Below are 21,193 nucleotides of genomic sequence, written 5' to 3' on the forward strand. Positions count from 1 at the left end.
CTGTAATTTTCCTTATTGTAATGACACCGTCTCTGTTTCACATACAATGTCGTAATCTTTCTTAATAGGTACAATACATTCTAAAGACAGTTTTAAAACTGTCGAAACGATGGTCAAGGTTTAATAAACATGTATTTTGCTACTGGGTGCCATGTTTCAGATCACATAATTTAATTAGTTGTGTTACACTATTGTCAGAATATTTGTGTCGTATTTTAAGAGGCTGAATCTTATTTGATTGCACGGTAACGAAGGTAATGAAATGGATATTCGTGAACAGCCTCTGTGAATGAAGTTATTGTTGACACATGTCAGTGGATACATACCCTCTCGTTAATATGTATGTTCCAAGAAGTAGACTGAACTTTTGAGATTTGGCTGATTGCAGAAGCACTATACACTACAGAGTCACTGTTCTTTTGAATCAAGTATTCCACTAATTGGAAATGAAGCAGAGGGTATCCTATTTGCGAATACATGAGATAGGATTTCCAATTCCAGCGTTCGATGCTAACCAAGGGAAACTTCCAAAACGCCTTGGGCACAATTAAAATAGATGGTAACTATTCAATAACAACAAAGTAAACATGAGAGGTATTGATTTCAGTTCAGTTTCAATGAAGTTGAGAACTTACAGAATTCGCATTTACATTGCTTTCTGTGCGCACACCATCACAATTTCGATTTGTTAGTTCCCTTGGAAAATATGTTTCGGTGTCCAAGGGCGTGTGCATGAGAGTGGCTCCTACCTGACGTCGATCCATAATGGCGGCTGGCTCAGTATCCCTGCCTGCATTGTAATTGTATCCAGTATGTCGACACTATTTCTTTAATTTTCAAAATTCACAGTTGAAAAGGTTGTTGGTGCTAACAGGCGATGGATTGATGGATTGCTGTCTTATAGAAGTTCATGGGAGTAAGATCGTACGCCCAATTTGAACGAAGGGTTATCGTTAACCGAGTATGAACCACAAAGAATAACACATACTATGCCCTCACAAATTTTCCTTACTTAGCACTACTTGTATATACGACGTTTAACATGGTTCTTCATTTGAACAAGAGCACACCATAGACACTCACTGTAGCAGCTAATCAGCTGAATCCCTTTTTCTTTCTAAACATTACCACTCGTTGTTGGTCAGTGTGCGCTCTCTTTACATTACCTACCGCACCGATAAACAATTCTTAGCGTCGTCTAATTTTTCGTACCTTTCGACGATTTTACAGCCAACCAGGCCAACATATTCCATTACTATTATCCCTGACCACACAAACATTCCACTGTCCTCATCTCCCTGTTCCTTTGTGTTTACATAAATATCAATTCCTCTGGGTATACCACGTATAAGCTGGAAAATAAACACTATCTCAGTTCATAACATGGTATATGTTCTGAAGAAGATGGAGGTTTTCTTAAAAACATCTCATATTATTTGAAGTCCCGATAGCCGTGATGTGACTGAAATCTGAGTGTTACATCGAAAGTTGTATTAAAATTATCTTAAGTCTAAAATCTTCTTTAAAAAAAGACTGTTATCATTTTAAGTAATGTCTAGTCTCACCATGAAAGTGCAATTAAACGTTTGTAAATAGTATTTCCGAACACATTCCGTGTTAATTACTAGTTGGATAGTCGCTACTTAGGCGTAAATTATCCGAGCTATAAACTATTAAAAACCTATCCAAACAACAATGGTAGCACACATTTTCTGAAAACAAAACAACAAGTAACTCATTCTTCTGTCGTTATAACTATGAACCAGTACAGAAAGACAGAATCGTCACGATAGTGTCGGTTTTGTTTACACACATCCAAACTCACGTCCTTGACAAAATTAGTAAATTTTTGAAATTACCTTTAAATCTTCTTTCGAAATTAATTTAACTTTGTGAGAGAGATGTGGAAGCTGTTACATGGTCGAGAGCAGGGGAATTTCTTTCAAATCTTATAGAAAATATTTCCATAGGATGGAGGCAGTTTTAGTGGGAATAACAGTGGAGAAATTGTAGAGATTCTTCCCTAGAACTGCAGAATATGCAGAAGGAACATTTTGAGGAGCAGGAAGCGAAAATTTTTGGTCCTCAAGAGCAACAGGAGGAAGCAACAAATGACCTATTCAGGATCAAGAGGGACAGAGGGGATGAGGATGGTTGGGAAATGTAAATTGTTAGGAAGGCAGAGATAAAGAGAATGCGATCTATTAGTTCTATTATAAACACTAAAAAAAGATATTAATCATTGCTAGAATTAAGTGCAGAAGAGGCGCGAATGGGACTAATAGCAGGAATGTGTAGCACATTTTAACCACGAGCAGAGAGCATTGAAATGTGCAAAATGGTAGGCAGAGGAAAATACTGCTGCTAGGTAGAAGCCTAGGGGAGGCGTAGGCCGTCAGTTAAAGGAAATCTTGAGGGCAGGTACCGGACCACCAGCATATTCAAACCAAATGTAAAGATTAATCACGTGATAGAGAACTTAAGGTCTTTATGTAAGGATTTTTCGAAACAAGGCCATATATGGCCAGTGGGTGTGGAAAGATACAGTTTGGTCATGGAGCGCATGACATTGGTGGTGGCCTAGACAAAATAGCTTCCTTCATTCGAAGCATGAATGTAAACTTTGTCGAGCTGTTCCGGCGTCATAGATTTCTGAGGCGGATTAACGTAGGGTTAAAATGGCGCTATTGGCAGCCGACGTTTCTCTCGTACTCGTCGGGACAGTCGATAGGTAGTGTTTCAGTAGGCGTGGCCTGCACCTAAATGTGACTGGCAAGGAAAGACTGGCACAGCTGAGACATGAATGTATACGGTTTGGCTCTTGGCTGATACATGGTCAAATAGCTATTTTCATCGGAAGGGGAAGTAAATCCAGACAACAGGCTCCCCTGCCAGAAGAGAATCTCACTCAGTGTAAATAAATCTGCAATAATACTCGCGAAATAGATGCTGACACACCAGATAGCACACTTAATGCATGTAATAAAGAAAGAAAACCTATGGAAAAAGTAACATGGAACGTTGCACAGACTTAACAGTCCTTCCTGACAACAAGCAATCAATAAGAAATAAAATACTACAAACTTAAGTTCAGCTCCGATCTCGGAACTGTGCAGTAGTTTGTATCATTGACCATTTTAGGGACACGGAAATCTCACTTGTAGCATTACTGTTGAATTAAAGGACACACTCTGACTGTAGGACTAATTCAAAGTGTGAAAGATCATGCATTTATATCAGAAAAGGAACAAAATATAAATCAAGACGTAATCTTAATACAGCAAGGCTTGATATCAACAAGAAATTGTTTGTGTATCGGTCACTCACAGAAGTGAGGACAATTGGATCTATCATTGACCGCAGGTCCGCAAAAGACATTAATCAGATATCAAAATATACGATTTTCCAAGGGAACCAACAAATCACAGTTTTGGTCATGTGTGTATAGAAATCAATGTAAATGATTATTCTGTCAGTTCTCAACTTTATTGACACTGAACTTTGAAAAAACGTTCCAAATAGCATTCACGTCAATAGCAAAGTCTCACAAAAACAAATGGATAAAGCAGTTATAAGGAAGTCCTCCAAAACCCTCAAGTACCTCAGTTCCATAAAAAAGTGTCATATTGAGACAGATTCTTAAATTTTCGCCACTTCAAAAAGATTCATAGGAGGTAGCCGATTGGTGAAAAAATATCATTTAATTACGAAATTGTATACCATAGAAAGAATAAAAGCAAAGCGGTCTGTTATGTTAACGAACAAGAAACAGGAAGAGACAAACAAAAGCGTAGTAATATTCTGATAATGGAGAGGGGATAGAGTAATAAGTGATCCAGATAACTTGAAAGACTATGTGAATGAGAATTTTTCAAGCATTGCAGAGGAATTACAAAAAAGTCGCAAAAACAAATAAAATACTGTAAATAATTGTGCACTATACGCAATAATGCTATTACCAATCACAGAGCACGAATTCAGTAAAACTTCACAAAACCCACAAAAAAGTCAGTAAACTTAGATAAAGTACCAATACGTCTGCTGAAGCAATGCATGCTGAGTATACAACTTCCTTAAAAGACATAAAAAATTATTTGCATCAGGGAATTTCTAGAGAATTTAAAAAAGGCAAGTATTGAAGACAGAAAAAAATCTGTCCCGTTTCCCTGCTGTGATCATTTTCAAAGATAATGGAATAATGTATGAGAGGTAGATTGATGAAGTACGTGAAAGAATACATCCTTGTAAGTGAATGACAAGCTGTGTTCTGAAGTGGTAGGAGTACAGTATCTGATGTAGTAGAATACACAAGTGTAGTACTTGATGCTGTTGACAAGAATGAGCATAACAGAGGCGAATTCTTAGTTATTTCAAAGGTTTTTGACACTGTTGACCATAAGATTCTATTAAATAAGGTAGAATCCTTGGGAATAAAAGATATATTTGATTACTGGTTCTAATCATACTTAGTAGATTGAGTAGAAAGAGTATAACACCAACCTCAAGTTTAAGCTTTTAGTGCAACACTTTTCAGAGCTAAATGCATTACATGGTAGCACATTAAAGTGAATACTGTTCCTAAAATACATCAATGATTTTCTAAATTGTGTAAGGTACGGAAAAAACCTTCTACTTGGCCGCGCGGGGGTATCCACGTGGTCTTAGGCACCTCGCCACGGTTCGCTCGGCTTCTCCCAATTGGAGGTTCGAGTCCTCCCTGAGACATGGATGTGTGTGTTGTCCTTAGCGTAAGTTAGTTTAAGTTAACTGGGAAAAGAAATGAAGGATGCTCACAGTTGATTCATATGCAATAAAGTGACATAGAACATCAAAAGCTATGAATTTCAGGTTGCAAAGAAAAAATGTCACATTTAAATTTACTGTGGATGGTACCTCCAGAGACTGCATAACGAACACAAAATTTCTAGCTGATATGGTGTGAACACACAAAGTACATTCAGCTCCTAGCCACGTAATTCTTCGGAAAAGTAACGTACTGAAAATGACCCCGAGACTAAAATTCCCATTTTTGATATAAATGATTTGTTCAGTTAGGAGACGAGGCAGAACACGAGAATTAAATTTTATAAGTAACTTAACAAACATACTATGTCCTATAGAACTAATTGTTGTCCATGGTATATGAGAATATTGTAATGAGATTACAGTGGGGGGGGGGGGGGGGGGGGGGGTAAAATACCTCCTTTTGCCAGGCCCCCTCTTTGGTGTACCATAAATTTCTCTTCTTGCCGATTCGATTCCGTATCTCCTCATTAATTTCTAGATTTGCTCATCTTATCTTCGGCATTCTTCTGTAGCGCTACATTTCAAAAGGTTCTATTGGCTTCTTGCCTGAACAGATTATCGTCGTAATTTGACTTTCGTACACGGCTACGCTCCTTTCAAATACCTTCAGGGGAGACTTCCGAATGTTATGTAGGACAGCCCTGATCGCATGAAAACACTTTCTTATGCGTTCGAGACTGTTCCACATAATATTTTATTACTAATTCATTGGGATCACTACTGATCCCAATATGTTTACAAAAACTATGCTACCACGAAACGCTTTTTTTTAAACTGTCGGTCTGCATTTTATATTCTCTTTAATTCCGCCATTATCAGCCATTTTGCTGCCCAAATATGGAAACTCATCCACTGTTTATTTCCCAAGCTAGGTCCTCAGTAGCGCCTGATTTAATTCGACTACATTCCGTTGCCCCTGTTTCACTTTTGTTGATTTTCATCACCTCTTTTACAGACATTTTAAGTAAGGCTGCAGTCAAAACAGGATGGTAGAAGAGCTGAGAAAAATCTACGTTAACATCTGCGTAATTATTCTTGCTGCAATTCCCAATTAACTGCTTGGCAGGGGAGTCATCCAACCAGCTTCACACTCTTTATCCACCGTTCCATTCTTGAACAGCGCAAGGGAAGAACGAACACAAATCATTCCGTGCTCGATCTAATTTCTGTTATTATATTACGATCACCATTTTCTCCTATGTAGCTGAGCGTAAACAGCATATTTCCGCATTCTTAGGAGCAAGTTTGAAATTTCGTGAAAAAATCTCACCGCAATGAAAGAAGCCCTTTGTTTTAATTACTGCCGTGACACTCGGTCCCATATTTCACGACAATACAAAATGAGCTGTCCTTCTTTGAAATTTTCAGGTATCCTCTGTCTACCTCATCCGAAAAGATTCCTTGCAGCATAGCACTACTCCAGTAGAGAACGGAGTTTCTTTAGCAGATCTGTTCCATCTTCCAAGTGTCGGGACAATAAAACGCACATTTTGTATGTGACTTCAGAATTTAAGTTATCTGTTATTCCAATCCCTAGGTATTTAGTTGAATAGGTATCCTTTAGATTTTGCGATTTATTGTGTAGTGGAAATTTAACAAAATGTTTCAAATGACTTAACTTCTGAGATCATCAGTCCCCTATAACTTAGAACTACTTAAACCTAACTAACCTGAGGACATCACACACATCCATGACCGAGGCAGGATTCGAACCTGCGACCGTAGCGGTGGCGCGGTTCCAGACTGAAACGCCTAGAACCGCTCGGCCATTCCAGCCGGCCAAATTTAACAGATTCCTTTTAGTGGTCATGTGGATGACTTCACGCTTTTCCTTGTTGAGAGTCAATTGCCACTTTTCGCACCGTACATACCGGATGGTTATAATTAACCTTCCCGTATTTAACTCGGAAACCAATAACCGTAGGAGTGCCAAACTTGTTAGCATTAATGTCAAAGACATGGGGAAGAGAAATAATGCAGAATCAATTCAATGAAACACTTTTAATATTATGCTACGGTACATAATATCGCTACATGCCGGTCCACTACTGCTACAAAAAGGGCTCAATATGGCGTCCATCAGTGTTCAGAAGATTCCGAAAGCGCAGTATTGCATTCTACTCAGCAGGACGAAGCATGTATGTAGGTATGCTGGCTACCTCTATTGATATACTGAGCTTCAGATCATCACCTAACTAACCTAAGGACATCACACACATCCATGCCCGAGGCAGGATTCGAACCTGCGACCGTAGCAGTCACGCGGTTCCGGACTGAACGCCTAGAACCGCGAGACCAACGCGGCCGGCCCCGATGGTCCTAGGAGAGCGAAGTCAACACGTCGTTGTACGTCCTATGGTGCAAGCTGCTGTACGATAGGGATCTTGAACGTATACCATTTGGGAATGGTTCGAAGCACCTTCCGTACAGTGGAGCACGGAATGTTCAACTGTCGTGACACAGCACGGGCACTGCCTGACGATCGGGAATCGCGCGCAGCGTTGTGTCCCATAGCAACAGCGATTTCACCAACCACATGTGGTGTAACCCGCCGTCGACCTCTTCCCGGAGCGACGTCCAGTTGTCCAGTTGATTTGAACTTTTACATCGTGCTCCGCACAGCAGGTGGAGAAGGTCGTCCCTTCCGTAATCCTTTCAGTCAGCCATATGCTCGAAGTGCAGCTGCAGCATTATTGTTGTTTTGATAATAGAGCTTCACCAGTAATGCCCAGCTCCTTTTGTCCAAGCTGATGTTGACACGTCAGCAATTGCACTGCGACAGGTCAGCTGTGTGAGACTATGGATCACGATGACTAATGACGGCACCTGGAGGCCATAACTGGAACTGGACGGTGGCTCTGTGACGCATGAAAATCATGGTACTTGTACGGTAATTAGTTTCCGTGTCATAACATGTTACACAGGGAAAGCTTAATTATAACCACCCGGTATACTTTGTCTGAATTATTTTCTTTACAGAAAAGCCTATTTTGATGTTGTTACAAGGAGCCCTTACTCGTTTAGAGTACTAGAGGATAAACACTGAACTGACAGCTGTCTGATGTTGCAGTGGTGACGGAAGAGGGGGGTCCTTGCATCGAATCTGTGCAGTGTGAGCCGCTGATGGGCCAATACTCGACGTGTAACACATCCACCGGCTCGTGCGTCTGCTTGCCCGGGATGCACTTCATAGATGGCGCCTGCTGGAACAACACAGGTAGGCTTTGCACCAGTCGTTTTACCATACTTGATCTCCTTCACGTTCACTTTGTGTCCACCTGACCACCCGAACTGATAGCTTGTAGGGACTCACTATTAGTTTATAAGAACTGCCTTTATTTTATCTAGAGAGGAGGACAGAGAAAATGAGAGAAACGAAGAGAGAGAGAGAGTGAGAGAGAGAGAGAGAGAGAGAGAGAGAGAGCGAGAGGGACAGATGGATTTTGGCGCTTACACGGTTGCAGGGAGTTTTAGAGATAGTCATTCTGCGATTAAAGAAATTGAATTTATTTTCCATTTTGTTATTTCTATTATTGTTCTTAATCTACTCATAAAATGATTTGTAATGGTTAAAAAGACCTTAACCAACACCAAAATAAAGGGTAAGTCTAGAGCAACACTTTCAGTTTTAACAGTGTGCTTGATATAGTGATCAGTAACGTCGACGAGAATTGAAAGAAGTGGGTGAACTGCGATTGGGGTGCAAGAAGAACACGTGTACAAGTAGACTGTCCAGCTTTCGCAGACGATATTGTGACATTCTAGGGATCATTGCATGACGTAACTAATCGATCCATCCAGTTCTAGAGAAAAGCAGCAAAAGTTGGTTTATATATCTCTATAAGTACAGAATGTGGACTAACAGTAAACCGTAGAAAGACAAAAGTAATGCGAAGTAGCCGAAATGAGAATAGATGGAAGCCTAACGTCGAAAGTGGTGATCGGAGGCAGATGAATTTAAGAAATTCTGCTACCTTGGAAGCGAAATATCCCATGGTAAGCAATGTGCACATAAAAAGCAAAGCGCTCATTCCTGGCCATAAAAATCGACTGCTATCAAACATAGGCCTTAATTTAAGCGAGAACGAGAATGCACGTTTGGAGCACCCCATTGCGAGGTAGTGATTCGAGGACAGTTCGGAAACCGCAACAGAAGATAGTCGAAGCGTTTGAGAAATGGTGCTACAATAGAATTTGAAAATTAAGTCGAGTGACAAAATGAGGAATGAGGAGGTTCTCCAGGGAATCGGGAAAGAAACGAACATATGTAAAACACTGAGAAGATAAAGGAACAGATGACAGGACATGTGTTAAGACGCAGGGTAATATCTCCGTTACACTAGAGAGATTTTAATACATTCAAGAAATACTTGGGGACGAGGGGTTCGAGTGCTACTCTGAGATGAAGAGGTTAGCGCAGAGGAGGAATTGCCGCAACAAACCAGACTGACGATTCAAAAAAACAAAAAAAGGAATAGCGATGCCACAGCATGCAACAATGTCAAGTCAGTTCCTAAATGAATGACGTTCGTATGAGTGAAAACGAGGAAGGTAGCGAGAACTAAAAAAATTTGTTTGACAGAAAAAGAAGCTATCATAAAACGAATAAACAAGGTGACTTTTTGCATATAGGCTGATCATGGACAAGTAAAACAGGAAGAAACTTCCAAACAATGCAAAGTTAAGATTTTAAGAGTGATTCGCCCCGAAGCTTTATGGCTAGCAGGAAGACTAAATCTTGCAATAACAGGATTACTTAGGAGACTACAACCTGTGAAACGAAGGATTCTTAAGAGGATATTACGAACTCAAAGAAGAAGAGCTTATGTATGAGATGAGCGAACCAGTTATGGTATACCTGGATAAAGAAACCTCGGACGTTGGACTATGTTCTTCGGACAAATACTTAGAATGGACAAGGAGAAGCTGACATTTTAGATACTGCACAAATTCCTTATGAAACAAGAAAACCAAAGTAACTGGAATCAAAGACGGGAAAACAGGAAACACAAATTTGAAACAGAGTACCATTCAAATCAAAAACTAAGGCTGCTGTAGCTTTCCAGGACAGAATTACACTGAGGATAAAAACTTCATGGATCGAACATTGAGGAAGGTTCCATAGCTTAAGAATAAATACAACGACAAAAATACCTTATTCGAATTTATGTGATGCTAAGACGGCGAAACCGAAAAGGACATTTCTGGTACTCACGTTTGCTGATACTCCACTGGACCATTTCATGTACAAGGGTCATTTCAGAATTTCTTTTAGCTTTTCGTTGTCTCCATATTACTTTCAATGTCTTAGAACGGGTCCTTTTCCTATCCTCTTATCGGCTCGTTGCGGACTAGGTTTTCCTGGCTGGCCAACAAGTCAATCATTAGTTTTTGCGACTAAAATTTTTCCCACGTAAATTTCATTTATATAGATTCCTCCCCCTTCCTCCTCCCTCCTCCCCCTCCCCACGGGAATTGGTTTGTACCGTTTTAATTTTATTATCCCATAATATAGCATTTTCTTCTCCAACAATTACAGCTAATTTTCTTTTCACAAATTTACATTCTTTCTTTCGTTGCAATCTCTTCTTATTTACGTTTCATTTATGTGATGTACCGAGTGATCAAAAAGTCAGGATAAATTTGAAAACTGAGTAAATCACGGAATAATGTAGATAGAGAGGTACCAATTGACACACGTGCTTGGAATGACATGGGGTTTTATTAGAACCAAAAAAAGTACAAAAGTTCAAAAAATGTCCGAAAGACGGCGCTTTATCTGATCAGAATAGCAATAATTAGCGTAACAAAGTAAGACAAAGCAAAGATGATGTTCCTTACATGAAATGCTCAATATGTTCACCATCATTCCTCAACAGTAACTGTAGTCAAGGAATAACGTTGTGAACAGCACAGTAAAGCATGTCCGGAGTTATGGTGAGGCATTGGCGTCGGATGTTGTCTTTCAGCATCCCTAGAGATGTCGGTCGATCACGATACACTTGCGACTTCAGGTCACCCCAAAGCCAATAATCGCACGGACTGAGGTCCGGGGACCTTGGGGGGTCAAGCGTGACGGAAGTGGCGGCTGAGCACACTATCATCACCAAACGAAGCACGCAAGATCTCTTTCACGCGTCTAGCAATATGGGGTGGAGCGCCATCCAGCATAAACATCGTACGTTCCAGCAGGTGTTTACCAGACAGGCTGGGGATGATGCGATTCTGTAACTTATCGGCGTACCTCTCACCCGTCGCTGTTGCAGATACAAAACCAGAATCACGCATTTCCTCGAAGAAAAAAGGCCCGATAACGGTAGATGTGGTAAATCCGACCCATACCGTGACTTTCTCGTCGTGCAATGGAGTTTCCACGACAGTTCTAGGATTTTCGGTAGCCCAAATTCTGCAGTTGTGGGCGTTGACAGACCCTCGGAGCGTGAAATGAGCTTCGTCGGTCCACAACACGTTACTCAACCAATCGTCATCTTCCGCCATCTTTTGAAACGCCCACACCGCAAACGCCCTCTGCTTCACTAAATCGCCAGGTAACAGTTCATGATGCCGCTCGATTTTGTACGGATAGCATCGGAGGATACGCCTAAGTGCCAACCAAACAGTAGTGTATGGAAATCCGGTACGACGTGCGACTGCACGAGCGCTGACATCCCCGTGCATAGACGAACCCGCTATAGCCTCCATGTCTCAGCAGCATTACGCCTTATGCTCGGTCGGCCACTACGGGGTCTATCGTCTAAACAACCCGTGGCTTCGAACTTCGAAATCATTCTCGTCGCAGCTGCATTTGTCAACGGACCTTTAACCGTTCGAATCCCCTTGCTATGGCGATAGGATCGTAACGCTGAACTAGCACATTCCCCATTCTGACAATACAACTTCAATAAAAGCGTCTTTTCAGGTAACGTCAACATGCTGCGACTGCTGGCGCATCTGATTCTCTCTGTCATTACAGCTCCTTTTATACATGATTGTCATGCGCAGTCACTGACGTTTTGCTGTCCAGCGCCATCTGTCGGACATTTTGTGAACTTTTTTTTGTTCTAATAAATCCCCCTGTCATTCCAAGCATGTGTGTCAATTTTTACCTATCTACATTATTCCGTGCTTTAATAAGTTTTCAAATTTATACTGACTTTTTGGTGACCCTGTATAACTGTCTCTTGCTCCAGTCTAGAAAATAGTATAATTTAGCAACGATGTCACAAAATCAGTTCATAACTTTTTATATTTGGGGAAACTGAAGACATAGACTGACTGCTGGAGAGATTACTTTAAAAAAGTGTTAAGGAAGTATTTTCTATGCGCAAATCGATCCTAATAACGTTCACTCAGTGAGCGTCGCTGTTACTGAAAATGAACAGAGTTATGTGACACAGTATGGTATAACAGAGTGGAAATAACAAAGTAAAAGCAGCTTTATGCAGGGTGACATGGAGGAATGGTCAGTATTCAGGAATATGACAATATGAAAGGAACGACCATTTGAAGCAAAAATGTTGGTAAACATGGGCTCCAAAATCCGTTCCTTGAGAGCTGTGAGCACTTTTTCAGGTTCGATACTGTAAAGCAAATCTCTTCTACTACAAGCTCTTTGCTTTCCATGTTTTGGGAGTATCGTCCGACACAAGAAAAACTGTTTGTTAAACATGGACTGTAAAATCCGTACGTTAGAGGTATGAGCAATTCTTCACTAGAATAAATGTCTCATAGAGCCGAAGATGAACAGGTGCTCATAGCTGTTACAAGGGGAGGCCGCCAATTGTGAAATTCAGATTCGATTCATACTGCTCATAATAAAAGCTCATGGCCAGAGGTGTAATGTGGCAAAGCACCAAGATGCACTTCACAGCCGTTGTCAAGAAAATCGACAGTTAAAAGAAACCGTTGCGGTGAAATACTTTCTACGATTATTAATTTTTTACAGCGTCGTGACGCAGCGGTAAGCCCTCGGGTTCGTAATCCGAAGGTCGCCGGATCGAATCTCGTGCCATGCAACTTTTTTATTATTTGTTTTTTTGTAATTCAAATGTACACAAACACACACACATAAACTATTAATCAAATGCTTATGCATGTTGGTGAAGGCGGATCGCTCTCCAATTGTACCGCCTCCATTTTTCAGTTTGTTTAACAGCGTGTACCAAAGCTCTCACGTACGCACTGATTTTCGACGATGTTACAAGTTGCGCTAGGGACCGCATCTACCTTTTTTCGAAGTTAGCAGGCAACTACGCTGTTATGCGGCGGCTAGTTTCAGCCCATTCAACATCTGTTCTTCAAGTGTAACGAGGGAGTAACGGAGTTTATATTTCATACCTGCTACACCAAATTTGTGTTCGTGGGGTCTCTATTCTAATTCGAAAGTTTGACTTACACTACACGTATTCGTTTCGGAATATCGTTTCTACATCTTCCGTTAACTATACGTGGTAAACATTATGAAGACAATTAATAACATTTGTGAAATACAACTTTGTTTGCGGAAAACATAATGATGTTCGAAGTCGCCAGTTCCTCCACGACAAACGACTTTCAGCAACTTATTATATGCATAATTGTTGCAACTGATTGCCGCGCACCGCAACGGTTTCTTTTAACTGTCGATTTTCTCGACAACGGCTGAGAAGTGCTTCTTGGTGCTTTGCCACATTACACCTCTGGCCATGAGGTTTTACTATGCACAGTATGAATAGAATCTGAATTTCACAATTGGCGCCCTCCCCTTGTTAGAGTATGACCTTTACAGCCTATATTACTGGACGGTTTTTTCTTGTTTGGATCTAAGCTGTCATCTCTCAGAACATGGAAAGCAAAGAGGTTGCTTTAGAAGATAATTGTTTCACAGTATCGAAGATGATGATATTTGGTTAATGGGGCGCTCAACTGCACAGTCATCAGCGCCCGTACAAAGTCCCAGTTTTTACACAGTCCAATCTTTTTAGACAGTCCATTCTAGCCACTGTAAAGAATGATGAAGATGAAATGATGAGAGCAACACAAACACCCAGTCGCCGGGCAGAGAAAATCCCTAACCCGGCCGGGAATCGAACCCAGGACCCCGTGATCCAGAGGCAGTAACGCTAATTACTAGACCACGAGCTTCGATGATGAAGAAGTGCTCAAACTCTTAAGACATTCTTTTTGGAGGCCACGTTTATTGAACGTTTATGGTTGGAATGATCGTTCCTGTCTTATCCCCGAATATTGACAATTCCTCGTGGAACACTGAATAATTATGGAATTAGGATTGCGCCTTGAGCAAATACAGTTTTCTGCTTTAACGCCGACAAAAGTTTCGCTGAAATTTCACATTCATCAACGAGTTCGTTTTATTTTCTGTCAGGTGATAGTTAAAAATTTCGCATGATAATATGAACATGTTGGGATTATTACATTTACAGTCGGCACATGTTAACAAAATACAGGGTGTTAAAAAAAGGATTCCATATTTTGAGAGGTGGTAAAAAATGGCTCTGAGTACTATGGGACTTAAGAGCTGAGGTCATCAGTCCCCTAGAACTTAGAAATACTTAAACCTAACTAACCTACGGACATCACACACATCCATGCCCGAGGCAGGATTCGAACCTGCGACCGTAACGGTCGCGCGGTCCCAGACTGAAGCGTCTAGAACCGCTCGGCCACACTGGCCGGCTCAGAGGTGGTAGTATGGGCCAAATAAAGACAAAAATATCCAGTAAACATGGTCTCTAAAATGCATAGCTTAAGGGCTATGAGCACTTGCTAATCTTCTCTACTGTGAAACATCTCTTCCACTGCAAGCTCTTTGCTATTGCGAACGACCTATAGAATGCAGTAAACAAATGAAGGTGGTTTTACATTGTAGTTTTATCTTTCCATTTACAAGCGTAACGGAAAACTACTATTCCATATGGGAAATAGCAGATGATTTTGTGTAGTGGTCAGGCAAATGCAGCCAACCGTCGGCCCGTGTCGTGCCTGCTGGTACATTTTTAGGCGAATAGCATATTCCCTAGTATCAAACAGCTTAACTAGTGCTAGATATCTCAGTTCCTATCAGACGAATTGTCTGTCCTGCTAGAGGAGAAATCTTTCTCACAACGTCTGGAGATGTAGTCCATGCTCGACGGAGGACCAGTCCATTTTCTGCTAAATGTTCTTGAACAACTCGCACAGATATTTAATGTGCAGGCCAGTTAGTGTGTTGGCCAGTTAGTTTACCTGATAACAAACAGCTTGCAATAGAAGAGAAGTGTTTCACAGTAGCGAAAATGAACAAGTTCTCGTAGCTCTTAAGGTATGTATTACAGAGCCCATATTTGCCGGACATTTTTGTTGTTTTGGTCCATACTGTCACCTCTCAAGACGTGGAACACTTTCTTTAACACTATAGTTTCACCTTGAGTCGCATACTGAGTTTCGTGTAGCAGTTTATCATTTGCCGTCAGGTGATATATTGCTCCAGTGTGCCATCTGCAACTAATCAGGACTTCTCAATAGTGTATTACACATATTTACCGAAAAGTCAGGGCTTCAATGAGGCTGTCGTTTTTATTCGCTTCGCTTCCCTTTTCTCGCTTCGCTCTAGCATTAATATTCAGAATCTAATATCTACGTATGTTCGAAAGCAAACACCGACAAAAAATAAGTTTCAGCCAGAAGATGAACAGTAGCTCTGTTATAAATAGACAGTCTGATAGATTACCAAAGGTTACGTCTATGATAATAAAGATAATTTTCACCTTCATTTTACACTGCAGACAGTCTTCTACATGCAATGCAGATAGGGTTGGCTTTCAGAATAACAGTGTATGTGATGTGTGTTGCAGTGCTCGGTGATAGCTGCTCGCGATCTAGCGAGTGCTTCATCGTCGGCAGCCGAGACGGTCTGGAATGCCGGAACGGCTTCTGCGAGTGCAAGTTCGGGTATGTGGCCACCGAAGACCGCTCTGCGTGCGTCTCAGGTGAGTTTGTCTACGCGTCACAGTTGAGTCAGCGCCTTCAAACAGGTGGCTGATCAGTTGCTGGGAGAGGCAGCAGACAAATGAAATTTTAACGCTACTATAAAGCCTTCAAATTCTTCAAGCATGAACAAAATGGAAGAGTGCTATTTTTAGCATCCTCTTGGGAGACTTCTCAGAAGAATTCACTTGGAATGTAATTCGACCTCAGAAGAAATCTCTTGCAAAATTCGATTTCTAACTCCTTTTTATAGGTGTTCATTGAGTGGGATCCTTGCCAAGTTGGCTTAAAGCAAGTAATAACAAAACTCAGAGAAGACCCATGCAGTTCAACATGCACTGGAACGCCAAAGAAACCGGTACAGGCATAAGTGTTCAAATATGGAGGTATGTAAACAGGAAGAATACGGCGCTGCGGTTGGCAACGCCTATATAAGATAAAAGTGTCTGGCGCAGTTGTTAGATCGGTTACTGCTGCTACAATCGTAGGCTATCAATATTTAAGTGAGTTTAAAAGTGGTGTTATACTCTGCGCACGAGAGATGGGACACCGGATATCCGAGGTAACGATGAAGTGGGAATTTCCAGTACGACCATTTCACGAGTGTGGCGTGAATATCAGGAATCCGGTAAAACATCAAATCTCCGACATCGCCGCGGCCGGAAAAAGATCCTACGACAACGGGACCGACGACGACTGAAGAGAACAGCCATCAACAAGTGTCAGAGTGCGAACCATTCAACGAAACATCATCGGTATGGGCTTTCGGAACCGAAGGTCCACTCGAGTACCCTTGGGACTACATGAAAAAAAGCTTTACAAATCGCCTAGGATCTTCAACGCCAACGTTGGACTGTTGATGACTGGACACATGTTGCCTGGTCGGACGAACCTCGTTTCAAATTGAATCGAGCTGATGGACGTGTACGGATATGAAGACAACCTCATGAATCCGTGGACTCTACATGTTAGTGGGGGACTGTTCAAGCTGGTGTAGGCTCTGTAATGGTGTGGGGCGTGTGCAATTGCAGTTATATGGGACTTTTAGATACGACCCTGACAGATGACATGTACTTATGTATCCTGTTTGATCACCTGCATCCATTCATGTCCATTTTGCATCCTGACGACTTTGGCAATTCCGACAGGAGAATGCGACTCCCCATACGTCCAAAATTGCTACAGAGTTGCTCCAGGAACCCTCTTCTGAGTTTAAACACTTCCGCTGGCCACCAAACTCCCTATACATGACATTATTGAGCATATCTGAAATGCCTTGCAACGTGCTGTTCAGAAGAGATCTCCACCTCTCATATTCTTGCGAATTTATGGTCAGCCCTGCAGAATTCATGGTGTAAGTTCCTTCCATCACTAGTTCAGACATTATGCGAGTCCATGCCACGTAGTGTTGCGGCACTTCTGCGTGCTTGCACGGACCGTACACGATTTTAGACCGGTGTAACAGTTTCTTTGGCTTTTCAGTGTATATTTTAAGAACGAAAGATGGCTGTACTCATTTCTTAATGAGGAATGAGTGATTAGTTCCAGAGACTCGATAGCGTCCTGGGACCACTGCTGTTCCTGATCTATATAAATGACCTGGGTGACAATCTGAGCAGCTCTCTTAGGTTGTTCGCAGATGATGCTGTAATTTACCGTCTAGCAAGGTCATCCGAAGACCATTATCAATTGCAAAGCGATTTAGAAAAGATTGCTGTATGGTGTGGCAGGTGGCAGTTGACGCAAAATAACGAAAAGTGTGAGATGATCCACATGAGTTCCAAAAGGAATCCGTTGGAATTCGATTACTCGATAAATAGTACAATTCTCAAGGCTGTCAATTCAAGTAAGTACCTGGGTGTAAAAATTACGAACAACTTCAGTTGGAAAGACCACATAAATAATATTGTGGGAAAGGCGAACCAAAGGTTGCGTTTCATTGGCAGGACACTTAGAAGATGCATCAAGTCCACTAAAGAGACAGCTTACACTACGCTCGTTCGTCCTCTGTTAGAATATTGCTGCGCGGTGTGGCAACCTTACCAGGTGGGATTGACGGAGGACATCGAAAGGGTGCAAAAAAGGGCAGCTCGTTTTGTATTATCACGTAATAGGGGAGAGAGTGTGGCAGATATGATACGCGAATTGGGATGGAAGTCATTAAAGCAAAGACGTTTTTCGTCGCGGCGAGATCTTTTTACGAAATTTCAGTCACCAACTTTCTCTTCCGAATGCGAAAATATTTTGTTGAGCCCAACCTACATAGGTAGGAATGATCATCAAAATAAAGTAAGAGAAATCAGAGCTCGAACAGAAAGGTTTAGGTGTTGGTTTTTCCCGCACGCTGTTCGAGAGTGGTACGGTAGAGAGATAGTATGATTGTGGTTCGATGAACCCTCTGCCAAGCACTTAAATGTGAATTGCAGAGCAGTCATGTAGATGTAGATGTAGATAGTAAGACCACCCAGCAGACGTTTCGGGTACATCTCTACATCTCGATCACATATTCCGTATAGTAAAGTTGATCGAGACTTCCTCAGAGTTACATAAAAAAATGGGCACTTTGTTTCTACGATTTTCCCCGTCCTCTAACAAAAAGCCTTAAACTATTTCGTGTGTGTGTGTGTGTGTGTGTGTGTCTGTGTGTGCGTGTGTGTACTTCTCTCAACAGTGTCGGTGACGAGCTTGTTTTATGTTTACAGGGGCGACTTCTGGGCTGCGCCTGGGTGCGTCGACGTCTGCGCTGCTCTTGCTGGCTCTCTCTCTTCTCCGCAGCTCGCTGTGCTGACGGACTGCCGGCACATCGGCATAATCTTGCAGAACTAGATCCTTTTTGGGGGTTCTCTTTTGTAGAGCAACTAAGGAAATAACATGTTTACAATAATGAATGTTGACTAGTCATTTCTACGACGAGTCATAATACCCTTAGTCCTTCAGCGTCAATGGATCCGCAGTTTTCTTCTTTGCCAGGAATGCGTTAAAACTCCAAGAAAGGAGGCATGGCGCTAGTATGTGTGCCCAGTGTGCCTTATTTAACGTATGACTCGTTTCGACGTTCACTTAATAAAGCAATATGATTTTTTATCATTGCGATATGTAAACTCAGTATTTTTAAATACACTGTTGTCAAATAATGGTTATTTATTTTTATTTATCTTTCAGTTTTCGTAATCGGGACTTTAAGAAAGTGAGTGATGTCTTCCAGTACTGTTTTACTCAACTGTGATAACGTCAAAGATGAAAACGGAAGTGTAAGAATGAATGTAATTGTAATAAATCTGAAATAAACAATAATCTGTAAGGCGAGTATATTACTGCTACGTAGTGCCCATTTTACCAGCTAAATTCGAATAGATAAGTCTTCTGCGTCACAGCAGATCTTACCCTGAAACCCCTCAAACAACGATGCCGCTTGATTTTACGGGAAACCCGAGCAAAGGCATTGACAGAACAGATTAGTTACATAACTTTAGATTCATTAGAATCTTTGATGTGAGTCAAATGTTAGTTTTGTTTTATCTGTGTTGGTTTATAGCAAAACGAGTCGAGATTGTATCAGTAAAAAAATGCAACAATTGACACTTTCGTTGACTGAACAATATATTTTTGTAGTTCTCATTGGCATATTCCGAAGTAGCTCTTTCTTTCTCCGTCCTTTCGCACAACGGGCTTCCCTTTTAACGGGACAGATATTCTAGGTATCTTTTACCTTACAGTGGCGATTACTTTAAACCACCACCATTCTGATTAATGACACCTTCCTTAAAAAAAGGACATGTTCCTTAACTTATGACATTCTTTCACCATTGAAGAGTACTGCGACTACGTCTTATTGGAGCACTCACCTTGTTAATGTTAAATTTGAGATGAGGGGACATATGTAAAGTACTGACAAAAGGACAGGACTGGATCATAGGACATCTATTACGATATAAGGGAATAACTCCCATGGTACTAGAGGACGCTATAGAGGATAAAAACTGCAGGGGAGACAGAGATTGGAATACAACCAAAATATAATTGATCTTGTAGGGTACAAGTGTTGCTAGGAATTATATTGTTACAGGAGAAGAATTCGTGGCTGGCGGCATCAAAGCGACAGAAGACACGACTCAAAAAGGCAGGTTATTAAAAGAATGGTGTGTGAATTCTCGCGAAAAATTATGTTATATATGTAAAATATGTTCTAGTTAACGAAATACAATTTTATTTTATCAAATAATGACGCCATTATTAGAGAACATGGATATTATATGACGCAAAAGTTTAAGTAGCACAGCAGCAACTAGCCAAAGTTTAGTTTTGGTTTACTTCATTCAAAATATATCATTATGCGTTTCGGATTTAGACATTCATCGTCAGATACCTTGCATTATTTTTTCAAAGTAAACCAACTTTCATGTGTTTTGGTGAAAGAATGCAATCCTTCTGAAGATAAAGATGTAAATTCGAAACAGATAACAATACGTTTTCAATAAAATATACTAAAACCAAATTGTGGCTGATCGCTGTTGTATATTATAAAAATTCCCTACAATAGAATTTTGGTAAATTCATCTACCCACAATTTTTTTCAAATCTTCTATAGTTATTGCATAATGAAATTTCCACAGTTAATTCTTTTCCGGTTGCATCGCTTACAACCTGTTAACGCTGGGCTACAGTCAGAGAATGATGCTGTGAAGTTCTCACTATTCAACCAATGGCTGACACAAGGCGCTGTTAATCTCTGAAGAATTGCGTTTTACGCTACGCCGATCTGCTTATTAATTCTTCCTCTCGCTATCCGTTATACGTGATTTTACATCTCATAAAGTAAATTTGTAGATCACGATTTGTTGAGAGTTCAAGATGGGCGTTCAGCTGCCTGTTTGCATCTTATTTCAAATGGACGCACTTCGGTGAGAGTGGCACTCTTAAGCTACCCTTCTAATCGTTTGGTAAAAGCGGACCTACCGTTTAACGTGAAAACCAAACTGGTGTCGTTTTTGGTATATTTTCGCATCATTGAGAAGTGAGGACTCGCACAAAGGCAGACCGAAAAGTTCCTCTGTGTGAGCAGTTTTTGATCCCGCAACCTTACAGACTTGTGCTGCACTACTAGACCACAACCCGGACTGCATCGTCTATGCTACAGTTGTCTCATTTCTTTTACACTGCCTCCCTCGCTTTTAGTAATTCGGTGATTATTCTCCACGTTTCTATACATAATTATCACTTGAACCTTCTTGTCATTTTAAAGAAGTATCTCATTCTTTGTGTGACTATGGTCCAGTGCCCAGCGTGTGCGCTAATCCAAAACCGCTGAAATTCGTTGTCGTAAATTGAAGAAACATACTCCGCAATCGTAGCTAGCGTAAAAGTATATCCTCCACAGTCCCCAAAATTTCCAATTCAAATCCCGAATGGTGCTTCCCATCCC

The 21,193-nt window shown here is 41.1% G+C and overlaps 1 protein-coding gene across 1 annotated transcript in view; it reads left to right on the plus strand.

Moving 5' to 3' along the window:
• LOC126268020 (multiple epidermal growth factor-like domains protein 6) overlaps positions 1 to 19,072 on the plus strand; it is a 166,608-nt gene extending 147,536 nt beyond the window's left edge. The window contains exons 12-14 of the mRNA XM_049973432.1: positions 7,877 to 8,023; positions 15,639 to 15,773; positions 18,474 to 19,072. Of these exons, the coding sequence (XP_049829389.1) occupies positions 7,877 to 8,023; positions 15,639 to 15,773; positions 18,474 to 18,559 (368 nt within the window). The 3' untranslated portion in view covers positions 18,560 to 19,072. The remainder of the gene's footprint in view (positions 1 to 7,876; positions 8,024 to 15,638; positions 15,774 to 18,473) is intronic.
• Positions 19,073 to 21,193: the final 2,121 nt, after the last annotated feature.

The sequence above is a fragment of the Schistocerca gregaria genome, chromosome 4 (assembly GCF_023897955.1).
Source record: "Schistocerca gregaria isolate iqSchGreg1 chromosome 4, iqSchGreg1.2, whole genome shotgun sequence".
Lineage (NCBI taxonomy): Eukaryota > Metazoa > Arthropoda > Insecta > Orthoptera > Acrididae > Schistocerca > Schistocerca gregaria.